At 43.7% G+C, this 16572-nt stretch overlaps 1 protein-coding gene across 1 annotated transcript in view; it reads left to right on the forward strand.

Moving 5' to 3' along the window:
- Positions 1-16572, forward strand: part of COL4A3 (collagen type IV alpha 3 chain) — a 123602-nt gene that overhangs the window by 65997 nt on the left and 41033 nt on the right. Inside the window, exons 10-22 of the mRNA XM_024563858.3 lie at positions 1278-1340; positions 1470-1505; positions 3550-3591; positions 3817-3894; positions 5525-5587; positions 5997-6056; positions 7268-7312; positions 7577-7630; positions 8548-8589; positions 10460-10544; positions 11741-11776; positions 13429-13593; positions 16083-16175. Coding sequence (XP_024419626.2) covers positions 1278-1340; positions 1470-1505; positions 3550-3591; positions 3817-3894; positions 5525-5587; positions 5997-6056; positions 7268-7312; positions 7577-7630; positions 8548-8589; positions 10460-10544; positions 11741-11776; positions 13429-13593; positions 16083-16175 — 862 coding nt within the window. The remainder of the gene's footprint in view (positions 1-1277; positions 1341-1469; positions 1506-3549; positions 3592-3816; positions 3895-5524; positions 5588-5996; positions 6057-7267; positions 7313-7576; positions 7631-8547; positions 8590-10459; positions 10545-11740; positions 11777-13428; positions 13594-16082; positions 16176-16572) is intronic.

A 16572-nucleotide genomic window follows, 5' to 3' on the forward strand; every position in this document is an offset into this window, starting at 1 on the left:
GCTAAGGGGCCAGATGCTAAGGCAGGGGACCCAGGAAGAGAAGACGGTAACAATCCGAGTGTGGACGTACCTCTTGATTGTGTAGTAAGTGTCGGTTAGGTACTATAGCGTGCTACCCCTAAAGACGGAACTGTGGGACATCCGTTTATGCAAGAGATATTTATTACATACCAATTACTTACCATGGATCCTTCTATCTCTAGGGTACTACAGGACACGAATCAGCCAAAAAATAGTTTTAAAAAATTCTTGCCTTCATGGAGTTTACATTCTAGTCAGGGTGGGGGAGAGAAAATGTAGATTAGTAAGTGTATGGTGTGGGGGATAGTAGTGAATATCGAGGAGAAAATAATGCAGAAATGGGGGATAGGAAATGCCTGGGTCGGGAGAGTTGCAGCTTATTTATTTATTTATAGAAAGAGGAGAAGGGAGGGAGAAAGAGAGGGAGAGGGATATCAGTGTGCAAGAGATGTGCAAGAGAAACTATCGGTTCCCTCTTACACACCCCCAACTGGGGACCTGGCCCACAACCCAGGCATGTGCCCCAACCAGGAATCGAGCCAGCAACCTTTCGGTTCACAGGCCAACACCCAGTCCACTGAGCCACCCCAGCCAAGACACTTTATTTTATTTCTTAATATATTTTTTAAATTTTTATTATTGATTTTTAGAGAGAGAGAGAGAAGCATTGATTGGTTGCTGCACTTTTTTATGCACTGGTTGGTCGATTGCTCTGCATGCCCTGACCAGGTGTCAAACCCGCGACCTTGCACATTGGGATGATGCTCTAGCCCATCCTCCCAATGAGCTTCCTGGTCAGGCCTAGAGAGCTGCAGCTTTAGATTTGATGTGCAGGGAAGGCCTAGCATAAGAGTGACACTTGAATCAAGATAAGAAAAGGAAGGGGAAGTAAGTCACACTCATGTTTGGGGAAAGAAGACTCTGGGCGGAGGGAGAGCAGGCAGAGAGCCCCAAGGTAGGAGCCCGCTTGGCCACCAAGGAGAGAAAGAGAGAGAAGCAAAATTTCAAAAATCTGCGAAGTTTTTTCTACAGTAAAGCAACTGCCCTGGCCAATTTTCTGGACCTAGCACCATCGGGATGGTCCTGGCAGCCTGTTATACGTGGCAACCTCTATGGGGCACGTTTTATATTAACTGCGGCCATAAACCGAAGGCATCAGGTTCCTCTGATTTTATTAAAACATCTTAATGCACTTAACTAATGGACATTGTTCTTCGGTGACAAGTACATTCACTCTTTCATCTCTTAATTTAAAGGGTTGGCCGGGACTTCCCGGTTTTCCCGGACCGGTTGGCCCACCTGGCCCTCCAGGATTCTTTGTGAGTATGAAGTCACCATTGCTATAGATGCCATAAAACTAATAAAAGAATTAGCACTAAAATTTGTAAACAGTTTTCTGGCTTGGTGCATTTCCTGCTGTAATTTTGATTTGTGGATTTTTTGTTTAGGGCTTGCCAGGAGCCATGGGGCCTCCAGGACTTAAGGTAAATTGTAGTTCCTATGTCATATCTGCCAGAACATCCTAATCAACGTAAAAGCCAAACCTAGTCTGATCGCACACCACTGTCCCTACCAGCATGTGATGGGAGCTCACCAGGTTTCCCAGGATTCCAAGGAGGGAAGGGAGCGTGGCCAGCAGCTCTTCCCTGTTCCCTCTCCTCCCCCTGCATGTCAGTGACACGATCCCTGATACAAAGAGTCTTCTTTCAATCATGAAGAGCTCCATACCAGGAAAAGGGCTTGGGTTGCTAGTCCGTAGACTTCTCAGTTCTGATAACTCTAAGGATCACGCGCCACTTTATCCTGTACGTTTTTAGAGTGGGATGCCTCCTGAAACCCATCTGATCTTACGCGAGTAAGCAAAAGATGGCTGGCTATTCGTGCACTCATTAAGCAGGGGCTGCATGAGTGTCCATTACCAAGGCCAGTTATTGGTGGCAGGGAGGAAACAAGCTTTTCCTTCACTCTGTTGGTTTCAGTGACTGGGACCCTGCTAACTAACCGGACAAAGGGAGATTAATGGGAGAAAGAGGCTTATTTCACATGCACAGACATGGAGATCCCGAGGAGTTTGTGTGTTATTTTAACAAGGGGAGGTAAATTTGTAGAGAAATGACAATATAAAGGAAAACGGTTTGAGCTTCTAAGGGTGGTCGATTGTGGGAAAGTGAAAGGATGGGGGAAACTAGTAGAAGATAAGGGTACTCCCATAGGGTTTGTTTATGCAGATTTAAGTGTGTGTCTCCACGGATGAGAGTTGTCTCCTCTTACTGGTACTGCAGAGGAGGGAGGGGACCCCCCCCCCCCAAAGGGACATTTATACCATCATTAGGCAGATAGGGGCGGGTAGAGGACTTTTCCTGCATTTTCCATTCCTAAATTGCCTCCAACTCAAAGTCCATACACTAAAGTGGTATATTTCGGGGTGGCATATTCTGATCCCCATCGTTAGTTTAAGTGAGAAAATGTTGAGCCAGGCAGAACCCCACTAGGGTTAGTACTGAAGAGCAGGCATATGAAAAGATGTGCAGTATCACTAATCACCAGCAAGATGCAAATAAAACCCACAACAAGTTATTACCTCATGCCTGTCAGAATAGCTGTTACCAAAAAGTCAACAAATAACAAATGTCGGTGAGGTTGTGGACAAATGCGAACCCTTGGGCACTGTTGGTGGGATTGTAAATTGGTGTGACCACTAAGGGAAACAGTATGGAGGTTCCTCAAAAATTTTAAAATAGAACTACCATGTGATTTAGCAATTCCATTTCTGGGCATTTATCCCAAAGATACAAAGACACTAAATCAGAAAATAAGTGCACCCCACGTTCATGGCAGCGTTGTTTATAGTCGCCGAGTTGCAGAAGCAGCAGAGGTGTCCATCGGTAGATGAGTAGGTAAAGAAGGGGCAATAAAGTGGGATATTATTCATCGATAAAAAAGAATGAAATCTTTTCATTTGTAGCAACATGGATGGGCCTGGAGGGTTTTATGCTATGCGCAATAGTCAGAGAAAGACAAAGACGGCAAGATTTCACTTACACATGGATTCTAAAAACCAAACAAATGAACGAACAAAACAGGAACAGACTCATAGATACAGAGAACAAGCCCCTGCTCGCCAGAGTGGGGGAGCGAGGCTGAAGACGGTAAAGGGGCATATGAGGTGCAAACGTCTCTTTATAAAATAAGTAAGACGGGGGGACATAACGTACAGCAGGGGAACAGTCAAGAATATTGCAACTTTGTACGGTGACAGATGGGTACGAGACTTACCCTCGTGATCACTTTGTAAGGTATATAAATGGAGAATCACTACCTTGTACACCTGAAACATCTAATATTGCATATCAACTATACCTTAATTTTAAAGTAATATGTTATTCTAGGATGAAATAAAATGGCAATTGTGACCTTGGGGGGGATTAAAATATCAATGTTCAGTTACAAATATTAGAACTTCAAAGGGTTTAGACAATTTACTCATGTTGTTTTTTAAAAACTAATGTGGTTTTGTATTTCTTGCAGGGTCACATGGGTGATAACGTGGTCGGACAAAAAGGAGAGCGGGTAACGTAAACACGATGGTTTGTTTGGGGGCGGGGTGCTTGCAGCCCCGTAGCAGCTAGCCTCGCATTTTGTTCAGTGAGCCACTGGGCAAGGAAGGCGTTAGCTGTGGCTCAGGCGTTCATGTGCTCAGTTTTCTTATGTAAGCACTGAAGGGGAAAGTACAGAGCTCGAACGTACCGGAGGGGTGTGGTTTCGTTTTTAACTCTTGTGTATTTTTGTCTGTAGGGTCTGAAAGGATTACGAGGACCCCCGGGACCACCAGGCACTGTGACAGTGACACTGACCGGCCCAGACAACAGGACGGTAACTGCTGCATTTTGTGACTGGGGCTGTGGCCTTTCCGTCTCCTTACCTCGTTTATAAAGTTCTGTCATCCAGGTCCAGCCCGCCCAGCCCCCTCGGCCTCACCGAGCCTCTTGGTCTGATTCATTCCCTATTTTTTTACTCGTGAACCAGAAAATGTGAAATCTGAAGCAGGCAATTTCCGAGATTCTTGAAGGTAGAGCCCACGGCCAGTTTTGCTCACCCTTTACCTCTCATTGCCACCAACAACAAGAGGGTATTCAGTGAGCATTTTTGAATAAATTATTACAAAATGGGTGTGCAGCTCTGAGCCAATTGGGTGGAGAGGACCTAAAGATATGGATAGAAGGGTGTCATAATAACATGGGACATTTTTATCATTCCATCGTAACCCGAAGGACAGTTTCTTCCCCATACCTCTCCAAGGACACTAGGACCTTTTATTTGGATGCTAACATGGGCTTTCAGGGCATGGAGCTGAGCCAAATGCTCAGAAGAAGTGAACCACGGTGTAATGCACCAATCCTAGACACCCAGTTGGTCCTGGAATGCCTGGGAGGGGATGGTGAAGCAAGGAGGTAGCTAACAATTTTCTAGTGGATGAATGAAGAAATAAGCATAAACCATTTTTATCTTATAAACTTATAATTAATTGTGTTTTCATAATAGCTTGATTGAGATATAATTCACATGCCACAAAATTCATCCTCTTAAAGTATTCAGTGCATGGGTTTTAGTAATAATGAATTTTAACAGCTTTATTAGATATAATTCACATACCATAAAATGACTTAGTGTACCATTCAATGGCTTTTTGTATATTCATAGAGTTTTGCAACTATGACCACATTCAGTTAGGACATTTGCATCACACCAGAAAGAAACCCCTTAGCCATCTCTCCATTGTAATTTCTAATGAAAATTTTCAAAACAAAAGTTAAAACACACCATAGTGAAATTTGATATCATAAAAATAATAATTCACATTGAAGAATAGGGAAAAAAAATTGACCTGAAGGGAAAAAAACTGAATTTTCTAGAGGTAATTAACAAAAATAAAATTTTAAAAGTTTAAAACTTTATTGACTAAAAATTGATAGGAAACATACCTTACCTTGACAAAATCTTAATCTGTAAGATATGACCCAGACCGGGAGCGGGGCATGAGTTTGAAAAAAGTGTCTTCAAGAGAAGCCACACATTGGAAAAAAATATAATCAATAAAATATGATAAAAGCAAAATCCAACTTGATTCATGAATCAAATCCTCATTGTGACATTTACTTAGAAAATAATTGATTGCAATGAAAATAATTTCAATATACTAAACATGAATGTAAAATACATTAGAAATGATGTAATTGTGCTACAGAAAGCTGATTCAGGAATTAAATTAGTTTAATGTAGTTGGATCAGAAAGATGCTTTCTTTTTAAAAAGTATATTGTTTTGGTGGGTTCACAGGTATAAAATTCCAAATGTGAAAAATGATAATATGTCCTGTTAACAGGAGGAACATAAGTATTTTGTAAATTCAGTATATTGAACAGATAGAGGACTTTTCCAGGCTTATTCGGTACAATCATGTTTGATCTGTTTGTAACAACCTTAACTTGGTTTTTTTGTGGCAGGACCTCAAGGGTGAGAAGGGAGACAAGGGAGACCAGGGCAGAGCCGGACCTCCTGGACCCTCGGTAGGTCATTTAGAGTCACGTTGTTCCTTTGAAACACAAAGTGAAACTTTAATGAGCATTTTGATGTGTGATCTACCTTTAAATCTTAATGTTAGCTACAGACCACAGTAACTGACCACTGAGGTCAGGAAAACTCTAGAATTATTTTACGGCCACTTCTAGCTGGAACCCTTGCACTGTTTCACATGTACCCAATATCACCCATCTTAGAATTTACTTTCAGCATCTGGTTTTTTAGCACCTGTTGTTTAGTTAATTGACGCTCATAAATAAGATTCCCCTCCTAGATGACCCATCATTTTAACATTTTTAAATACAGCAGAATAAGCAGAGAGGAAAAGTGAATATAAATCAATGTCAGTCAAAATTCAATAATTTGTAAAATTTGACCTAAGTCTCATTAATACAGGGACCACCTGGAGACTCTTATGGATCGGAAAAAGGTGCCCGTGGAGAACCTGGCCCACAGGTAAACCGGGAAATTATATTAGTCAGCATTTAGGACTCTCTAGATGGCAAGCATAATATGGCCAACTCAAACTAGCTTGGAGTTTTTAAATGTTTAAAGGTTTGGGAAGTGAAATTTATTGGTTCAAATCTATGAGAAGTTCAAGGCTACAACAGTCTTCAAGGACTTCAGAGCCTGGAACACTATGAGCAGCACTCTCTCCATTTCTCTTCTGCTCCTCTCCGTGTCCGGATTGTCTCCTTTGCCAAGTGACTTTTCACATCAGAGGGTGTGGGGAGAAAGAGCGCAATGTAGCGACAGGCGACATGAGGTTAATAGCATGAAAGGAGACAGAGTGTGTCTGTCTCCCTGCATCCATATAAAAAACCCTGCAGAATCACTGTGATTGGCCCAGGGCAGGTCATGTGCCTCCTTCTGGGAAAGCAGCTGTGTCCAGGAGGAAACGGTGCCGTAATTGGCCAGGCCAGTGGGACATGGGGCTTCTGCAGCTGACAGCCCCATCAGAACCACACAGACGCGGGACAATGACTCCCCAAAGGTGACGTGGGGGGGAGTGCACTGTGACAAGAAGTGGATGCAGGGAAGACAGAGCAGCAGGGGCCCTCTCTCCCACCCAGCTCTATTCTGGAAAGATTTAAACACATACTATTTTTAAACCCTGAAAATTATTTACTGGGAAAATTTTTTTTTCTAAGAAAAAAATATTCAACCCATATGACTTTTAATTTTATCACAGAGAGCTAATAACCATAATAGTTAATCCAAAAGCCCTGTATGTTTGGACCCTGCTACAAATTTTATATACATATATTTATACATACACACATCTGGAATTCATGAAATTGCCAACATTTTATATGAATATATTGACCATGAAACCTTCCGCTTCCTGAGTTTTCTTGTCCACTTCTCAGCTCAGTGCTTCCTTGATTTTTCTTCCAAACCTGGATGGACAGTGTCAACTCTAACTTAAGCTTAGTTTAATTTTCTTTCTTTCTTTGACCCTCCCTGATCCCCCATTCCGACTGGCTCCCGCGTTACCTGCAAGAGGGGATCTTTGCGTGTTCTGTGATCAATAATAGTTTCCTTCTAATAACTTTGTGGGAAGCCTCAGCCAGGCACTCTTGCCTGAGGGTGAGAGGCGATGATTACGTCATCTAAAGTTATTCATATTTATTAGAGTGCATACTTTTGTTTTGTTTCTGTTTTAGGGGAAACCCGGAAAAGACGGCGCCCCTGGGCTCCCTGGCACTGAGGTAGGGGCATGTTTGCCTGTTGGTACAGTGAGCATGCCAGTCCTGTTAGAGGAAGAAGGATGTCTGAGGGTCACTGAGTAGCTGTAAACTAAACAAAAGCCTGTCGTCTTGTTTTACTTACACTTGAGAATCATAGTTTTACACTGTGAAGAGAGATCCACTGAACACATTATTTTTTCAAAAGACAGTTCAAACTGTTCTGCTTCCAGTGGAAGAAATTGATTCGTGGGTCTTCTGACCAATTCTCTTGGCTCTGTTCTCCAGGGAGCCAAAGGCAGCAGGGGCTTGCCTGGGTTAGCGGGTGAAGACGGCATTAAGGTAATCCCTTCCTCATGTCCCATCTCCAGCCTTTTTCGACTGGTTGGGTTTTGCACACTCTCTTCCCTCCACACCCTGGAACTAGGTACAAGAAACTGCAATGAAAGTTCATTAAAATACCTTCGTACGCTTAAGAAGAAATGAGAGATGTCACAACTTAAACCCTTGAAGGGCTGCCTTATGGGAACAATATTAAAGTTTTTCTATGTAGTAGACACTGGCTGACTTAGGACCAGTGAAGTTTCAGCTCCTCACGAGGAAGGAGATAGAAAAGGCCTAGGACTGTAGGAAGTGTTGGGTCACTGGAGGTCAAGCATGGACTGAGCGGCCCCGTGCGTCTCAGGCTGGGTCACTACACACTGAAGGGTCACCATCAGTTAGTTGTGGGGTGTATTCCACGTTGTTTCTTCCAACAACATGTTACAGACATATTCAAATGATTTTCATATGTCGGCACACGTGCAAATTCAAGGTTTATCCTGTAGTAATACCACTTCCGGTGGAATTCTGAAATGCCCGCTGGAGTAGGTCAGAGAGGGGTTGTTTGCCGTTGGGGCTCTGGGAACTGCTTGCAGCCCAGAGCCTGGTGCTTCGTGCCTGTGATCTGGGCGAGAACTTGCAAGTGTGGAATGCACGCGAACGTCCTCTGAAGGAAGCGGCATGGGAGTCACCTGGAGAGCCACCAGAACAACCACTTACTTCTGCAGGACCTTGCTGATAGGACTCTCAACCCAGATACGGCTCTCCAGGAAGATAATCTGAAGTCAATGTCCCTCACACTATAACTTGGGGTTTGTGCATTGCATCAAAATAACATTGATTTATTGTTTAACTGTGCATTTTGCTTTTTAAGTATACCAAATACATAAATGCTTTTGATGATCGGACTCATCATTTGTAACTGTCTTCCACCCTAGGGGCGGAAAGGGGACATCGGCCCTCCGGGATTTCGTGGTCCAGTAAGTGCAATTAAAGACAATATCCGTGTCGTGTTTGATCAAGTCCTTCCAAATGTCAAGGAAATTTTGAATCAGGGTCTCTCATTAATGGTTATGATAGAGATTGTAATATTTACCTTTTTATTAAACCAAGGCAAAAAAAAATAGCTGTTGTCGTTATTTGACCTTTTGACAATGGGCAAATATTTATTTCTTCTTGGTCCTGTTTGGTCTTGGGAATGCACTAGTGATACCTGTGCTGGGCTGTGGAAAGGAGGCAAACCTTTGTCTGATCAGACCTGGGCCAAAGTGATCCTGTGTCCTGAGTAGATACAAGGACTGCTGGTCACCCAGGGGAGAGGGAGCCAGCTCCACCCCCCCCACCACCACCCCCGAGCTGACTACGACAATTCCTGCACCTTCCAGCAGCTCAAGCTTGACCGAGCGCAGGTTTAGTGCAGGGCCAGCAAATGCCGCTGACCGCAGCCCACGCTCTATCTCAGCAGGCGGTCTCCCTTCACCAGCGAGGACATGGACTTGATGGCTGTCAGCTCCTGACCACGGGGTGGCCACATTCTATAATCTGTGACTCTGCAGCTTCAGGAAGGAATAAAAGGGGCCCAGGCTCTGAGATCTGGTACCTGTTCTCTCCTACTTCCAAAGACAGCGGTTCTCACACGCAGTGTGCTGAGCAGGGCTGCCGGTTTTTGATTACGTAGGTTTGACAGAACAGTCTGGGGCTGGGGGGTGTCCTATTATAAATGCAGTTCTCAGACCCCTCGGGCCACGCAGATTAACTCAGTGGCTGGAGGAGGGTCCTGGACATCCACATCTTTACACTATGAGCGAATGACTCAAATGAGAGTAGTCCCAAAATACTTTTATGGCGTTGCCGGGAAGATGAAGTGGGCTGTTTGGTGAAAGCACTTAGCCGATAGTTGGCAGGGGCACAAAGGTCATTATGGCTTTTATGATGGAGATTATTACATTTCTGTTATTGTTATTATTATAAATTCTTTTTTGTAGTTATTACTTAACCACAAAGCTCTTGTTACCTCCTCTTTAAACAAGCCATCCAAGTGTTTGGCCCCATGCAAAATGTGAAAAAACCAAACAGAGGTGTTTTTAAAAAAGCCTATATTTTCATCTTCTTTTCTTCAAGACAACTGTACTGAATTGCAAGTGAAAACTACTTTTCCAGTTGCCCTTTAGAGGAATTCTAAGCATTCTGGGCTCACTGCATGTTTTCTTACGCTCAAGTCTATGGAACTCGGCAGCATCACTACCTTCAGAGGAGTTGGGCTTAGGAAGGAGATGGTTAAGGAGGTCAGGTATAGGTCCACAGAATGTGTCAGAAACAATAGTCCTGGATTCTTGTAAGTCAATGAAATTTAAATTTCAGGTGTCCTGAAATTTAAAGAAACAATCAATGGAGGATGTTTTGATGTGTGGGTCTCACCATACTCTAAAATAAATTCAGTGCACCGGGACAAGCGTTTTTAAAAAGTGAACTGAACAGAATAAAAATATCAGAGTTGATCGTAGGTAATAAAGTAAGTCGCCGTTGTGTGAAACATTAATTCCTGTGTATGCAGTCACATGGCTAGAGATATGTCTATGTGCGTGCATGTGCATTTATGAATGTAAGCGTGCGAGCTCGGTCACATCGTAAAATGCATTTCTAACTGAGAGCCCGCGAAATGTATGATGCCGTACCAGAAACCTCAGCTTTTACCTTTAAATTTACCCATCCTATACTTATGACTGCCCTATTTCTGCTGACACGTAAGCCTATGAATTGAGGCCACAACGGAGACATTGAAGTAATTGCATTTGGTGAATGTCCCTAAACAGCTATTCTCTCTCTTTCTTCATTTCTTTTTCCTTTAAGACAGAATATTATGATGCATACCAGAAAAAGGGAGACGAGGGGATTCCAGGCCCACCAGGGCGCAAAGGAGCTCGTGGCCCACCGGGTAAGAATACACATCCTCCTAAAGGGCTTGCTCATCATTTCCGCCCTTCTTTCAAAAGAACACAGCCTGTGCTTGTAGACCTGGAACTAGCAGGGGCAGAAGAGAAGTCTCCTCATTTTCATGGATGGTGGTATTTGTTGGTGTCTCCTAATTTTCATACAAAACTTCCTATGAAATCCCGTATTTTCCTATGAAATTTCACTTGAAAATTTTATGTGAAACTTTTGTATGAAAATACCATAGAAGGCAACTAAGTTACCTTTGTGTGGGGAACCGTGAAGTTCAAGTCTGGCAGGCAGACATTGATGTGGTCAGAGGGCAGGCTGAGGGAGTGCAAGAAATCTGTCACCTCTGCGGGGTCACAAATGTGGAAGTGGAGACCCCAATAGCTGGCACTGGAGCAAATCCACACAAATAGTGGCGAGGGCTGACAAAGTCCCGGTTTCCTGACTCCTGTTACCACGAATCGGAGACACACTGACTTACATTCTTCCCCTTTTGATGGGTTAGACGGGTTTCGGTCATCAGCTCTTACCTCTGGCTGCAACTAGAACCCCCGGAACTTCTCCAGTAACGGCCCCGTCAGGGCCCCATCCTTGCGATCCCGACTGAATTGGGCTCTGGGCACTAGCAGGTCGGGAAAGCTCCTCAGATTATGCCAATGTGCGGCAGCAGGACTGAGAACCACTAATCTGGGCAAATCATTGCTTTCAGCAAGATTTCAAAGGAGATTTTTGTTAGAGGGAAAATACCCAGTGTGTTTAAATAAATGGACAGATGTATATAGATATAGGTATAGATTTTTTTTAAGGCGGGGCTGGAGCTAGACGCAGTCCGAGATGGGACAGCAGGCCAAACGGCCGACCCTTGGCAGTTCCAGCTGTTTGTTCTGGCGTGTCTGAACCATCCCCGGAAAGCACAGGCACAGAGCGGGCTCTGCGGGTTTCTGCTGACCTGTTTGAAAACAGTGAGGCCGCATGATTCACTTTTGCATGTTAGGACATCTGAGATCAGTGTCTTCTCTGCAGTTTGTCTACATAAATAAGCTTTTCTAATATTTGTGTATCTATATAAGAATGGGGGAAATATGAAAAATATTTATTTTTATTATACTATCGTCGCAAGATTTCAAAAATGAGAAGAGGGGAGTGTTTCTAGAGCTTTGTGAGCAATTACTGACTGTCGTGTATCCGTAGGTCCCAGTGGCCCTCCCGGAGAACCTGGAAGGCCTGGTATGTGCATTTTCTTGGGGCGTCAATAGAAATGCTATTAAAAAGTAAAATACACTGTTCTCTCGTAAGTTTGCATTCGTTACATAAGACAAATCTTTCATCAGCTGGCATGAAAGGGTTTGCAAAGTCTTACTGGTGGACTTTGTGGCCTGCGTAGAAAAGGGTGTGGAAGTGAAGGCGGAATGTTGTGGACATGCTCTTTTTCACTTCTCGGTGGTTTTCACTCTAAGTGCAAGACAGCAACCTGGGTGTCTGAGCAGAACCTTTGAAACTCAGAGGAGGCACGGAGATAGGAAACAGTAGTTTGGTAGTAATTAGGCTGGGTAAAAATGACAGTTTTCACGTTGCATAAGAATTCATAGATTATACTTTTTATGTGACATTTTAAAATTTATAATGTATTGTTGATGGATACATAGACAATTCCGTAAAGCGTGAGTGATTAGCACAGTTTCCTGTTGAAAACTGGAGAAGAACAGCATCAAGAATCATTCCTCAGAAGCCTCAGTTATAACTGAAATGCTGCAATGTGTCGTTTTGTAAAGGAAAGGAAACCAAGAAAAAGTAGCAAATATTTGATAAGCCCTGCCATTCATTATGTTTTTCTCTCTACCATGTTGTATATTTAAGCTATTTCATACTGTAGAAAATGAATTATAATTAAGCAGATTGCAGAACCATATGTATATTACAATTACACTGTAAAAAATAGATGAATGGATAAATATTATGTGTACTTGCATACACATGAGAAAATATGCATCAAAGTGTTAACAGTGAGTGTCTCTTGAAGTTTCAATGGGGCAAAAGGATATTTTAGAGGTCAATCCAAAGATTACAGAAGACTTCTTTCTACCTGCCAGGCCCCTAAGCAATGAACAGGCTCCTTCAAGAAGCCAGTGAGGGAAAATTTCAAAGCTCTAAAACAGTGTGAATCAGAGGCATTTACCTTTATACCAAAATCCTTCTGCTCAATCATCAGAAACACTCAGACGTTACCCTTGCTGGTTTCTCAGCCCCTTGCTGGGGAGGTCTCCCTTCCTAACAATTAAACTGTTTCTGAGGCAGAGATTCAGGGCTGCCCCCTCCTCACATCCACATCATCTTAGGAGAGACACAGGAAATGGGCTTTGGAGCGCTGGGCCCGGCTCCTTTCCCAGGAGGTGCCTCCTCCCCTCCCCCACGCCCCTTCCTATCTCAGACACTTGGCAGGAATAAAGTCCCATGAGAACTTCCTCTCTTTCCTCTTTGGGATTCAGCAAAGTAGGCATCTTAGAGTCTCTAATTTAAAAATCTACAAAGTAGCATATATTAAGGAATTTCTTATGAAGTGCTTTTAAATAAAAAGCCTGCTGCGCACCCCAGACTCTGTTTCAGTTTCTCGTCATAAGTGACGTAAACGATCTTGTGGGAACGGATTGTGTGGCGTGCTGCTGCTCTGTGACGATGTAACAAGGTCACAGGTGAAGGAAGGGAGATACTCACTTCTTGTGTTACACCTTTCAACGTTGCAACTTTCATCAATCAGAGTGTTCGCCATTGAAAAGTAATCATGTATTAGCAGGAACAAACTACAATAAACTTTAATAAAACTATACTTCATATTTATTTATTATAACTAAACTATAATAAAATGATTCTTTTTCTCCAAGGGTCATCAAAACCTGGCCTCAGAGGAGCCTCGGGACCACCAGGCATGAAAGGAAGAAAAGGGGAGCCAGGACCCCCAGGGAAGAATACAGTGGGGCTTCCCGGGTCCCCGGGTTGTCCTGGTACACCAGGCCCACCGGGGCCGCCGGGACCCCCAGGACCACCAGGTAAAGATGCCTAATGGGCCTTGTTTTGTGTACGTTGCCCAGCGACAGATGTGTGCAAATTGCAGGCGGTGGACCTGACTAACCACCAACACGTGCAGACCGTAGGAATTCCCTCCCCCCTGGTGTTCCATCTTATCAGCCTTCTGCAACACGGCTGTGGTGGAACGACTGCTTGGCAAGGGCAGCAAAGCATCACCCTGGGCCCGCACAGATGGCAGAGTGGGAGGCAGGGCCATGAGTCGAAAGTCAGGGAAGGAATGACAGTTATCAAGTTGGCCTAGGCCAAGGGCAACTGCTTGTTCAGTCCCTGGGGACTGTCTTCCAAGAAGCTGTGTAACTTTGTCTCAGGATAACCTGTCCCTGGGGAGAAAGAAGCAAGCTCTTCTTTCTCATGGTCAAAGATGTGCTCCCACCGGACGGGACTCACCAACCCCACACACACCCCCAGGCTGTGTCTGCCCGGCTCCCAGGGCATCAGCAGGGAAGCCCCAGGCCAAGATGGGCAGTCTGGGCAGGAGGTAAGATGCTGCCGCGGGAAGCAGGTCAGAGACCGTGGAGCTGCAGCCCACAGGACTCGAAGTGGTACCTGCAGGTTCTGATGCAAGTGTCCGTTCCTCCCCATCTCTCCCAAGAGCCACTTAGCAGTCTATGTTGGCTGATAGCTATGTGGAACCTGTGAAAACATAGGTCATTCTTTGTATCTTAAATACCTTTCCTGGCAGGTTCCTGGGAGGTCTTATGATTTTATACTCAACTCTCCAAATAGCCTTAAGAGATACTTTGTGTGTCAGAGACTTTTTTTAAAGAAAGAGACTTTTTTAATTTATAGACAGTATGATTAAAAACATAGAAAATCGAAAAGAATAATCTGGGAGACTCTTATTATTACTAAGATAATTCAGTTAAGTGTCTGGTTATGTGAGTAATATTTTAAAAAATAAAAGCACTTCTTTAGGCCAACAGCAATTTAAGAAACTATCCTATTAATAAAGATATAATGTCCAAGAACAAAACTGCCAAGTTATGATGTAGACCTACATGGAAAACAAAGCAAAACAAAACTGAAATAAAACTCTACTACATGTCAGGGATTTTAACAATTTCTAGTCCTCCATGTCTTTCTCCGGATGTGGGTCATGTCCTCGTTTTATTGATGACAAGCTCGATGGGCATAGTTCTGGTACCTAGTGGATGCTAAAGTCAGCCTCTGGGCCCTGGGGACCACCCTTCTCCCCTTGCAGACCACCCTGGTTTCTTTTCTTCTCTTGTCTAAGCAACTCCTGTCTGTCTGTCTGTCTAGTTGCAGCTTCAAATCCACGTCCTGCAGAAAGTCCTCACCGAGCCCACACCCTGTCTCACTCCTGCTTAGCACAATTGTGGAATGTTTCACGTTGCCTGGTCTTTGTCAGTTTCCTCGTTAAGAATCAAAGCTCCTTGGGGTCAGGGACTGTGTCTTGTTTGCCATTTCAAGTCCCATGATGTCACACAGGGGCTGGGACATTGTAGGTACAAAATTATTTGTTGACTTAAGTATGAAGAGAGTACAAATGTGTGTAAGTATATACAAATGTATAAAAACATAAGTATAAAAAAAGTTTAAAAAATAAAAACATAAGTAAACATAGACGTCTACATGAAGTATAAGGCTGACAGCGGATTTTACTGTCTACAAATAACCGTGCAGTCACCGTAAAGACAGAAACCTGGGTAACAAACGGGGGCCCCTTTCACAGGCAAGCGGACACAATGTAATATACCCCAGGGGCCATCTGGGTTAAACGTTTCCATTCTTACCTTGTCATGATGAAACCTGGGGCAGCTATAGGTACTGTTTTTAAATATTTAGTTTTATCAGCATTGCCTTCAACTTATATTTTAAATGGCAAGACCAAAAATTAGGTTGCAGAACAGTGGTTTAAGAGAAGTAGCTAGCTGTCCATTGGAACATCATAGTAACAGATAACATGTGGAAGCCTGGGAAGAGCTTTCGTGGAGAGCAGCTTTAGGAACACGACAGACTCAGTTGATGTGAACCAGCCGTGAGGCGGAAACGTGCTGAGTCAGAACCTTTTCCCCTCTGCATGTATTGAGCATCTTCAGTATATCGGGGAGATTCAAAGTGCACTGAAGAGTAAGATTTGACCCTTTGTCTAAAAATGCCAAAGGGATAGTCGTGGAATAACTGGAACTAACGTTGTAAGAAAATATGGGTTGCTGGTGTGACGAGAAACACCATCCAGTGAGTTCTCAAGAGCCAGCACGTCAGTGTCCAAAAACACCACGTGTAGGAGATGTGGAAGGACAAGCTGGTCAACACGCTTCAGCCTTGGCCATTGCAGCTCACCTTCGAAGGACTCCGCTTCCAAAACAAATACAGGGGTGGGGGAAATGCATATAAAATAATCTACATTACTAAAACACTTGATAATTGGAAACGAAAATACTTAAAGAAATAATTAAAAGTGAGCTTTGGTGTTGTCTTTTTGCAGGTGGCATCATTTTCCTCAAAGGCCTACCTGGGGAAGTTGGACGTCCCGGCCCGGTGGGGCCTCCAGGAATCCCAGGGGTCGATGGGCGCAAAGGTGGGCTCAATCACCAGTGTTGTTCGGTTAGAATAAGACGCTCTCACCACCGCGCTCATCACTGACTTTCCCTCGAGACAGCGATAATCCCAAACAGCAGTCAGAGACAGCTTCTTTTCCAAAAGCATTAGCTAACTGTTCATTTATCTGTCAGTCATTCATTCATCTAGCACCCATGCAATGAGTCACCGGCTATTCCCAGAATGTGAGTTTCCTCCTGCACTCAGAGAGAAACACTGAAATAGTAGGCATTTTATACTAAACTCAGGATTTTCTCTCTAAGGACACCTAGTCCCTCATACAGTTAATGTAAGCAGATATAACAGATGAGTGATTTTTTATTAGTATGGGCAATTTCCTACATGATTTTCACTACATGAAAACAACGTTCAGTGTG

This window comes from Desmodus rotundus, chromosome 2 (genome assembly GCF_022682495.2).
Source record: "Desmodus rotundus isolate HL8 chromosome 2, HLdesRot8A.1, whole genome shotgun sequence".
In the NCBI taxonomy this organism is placed as follows: domain Eukaryota; kingdom Metazoa; phylum Chordata; class Mammalia; order Chiroptera; family Phyllostomidae; genus Desmodus; species Desmodus rotundus.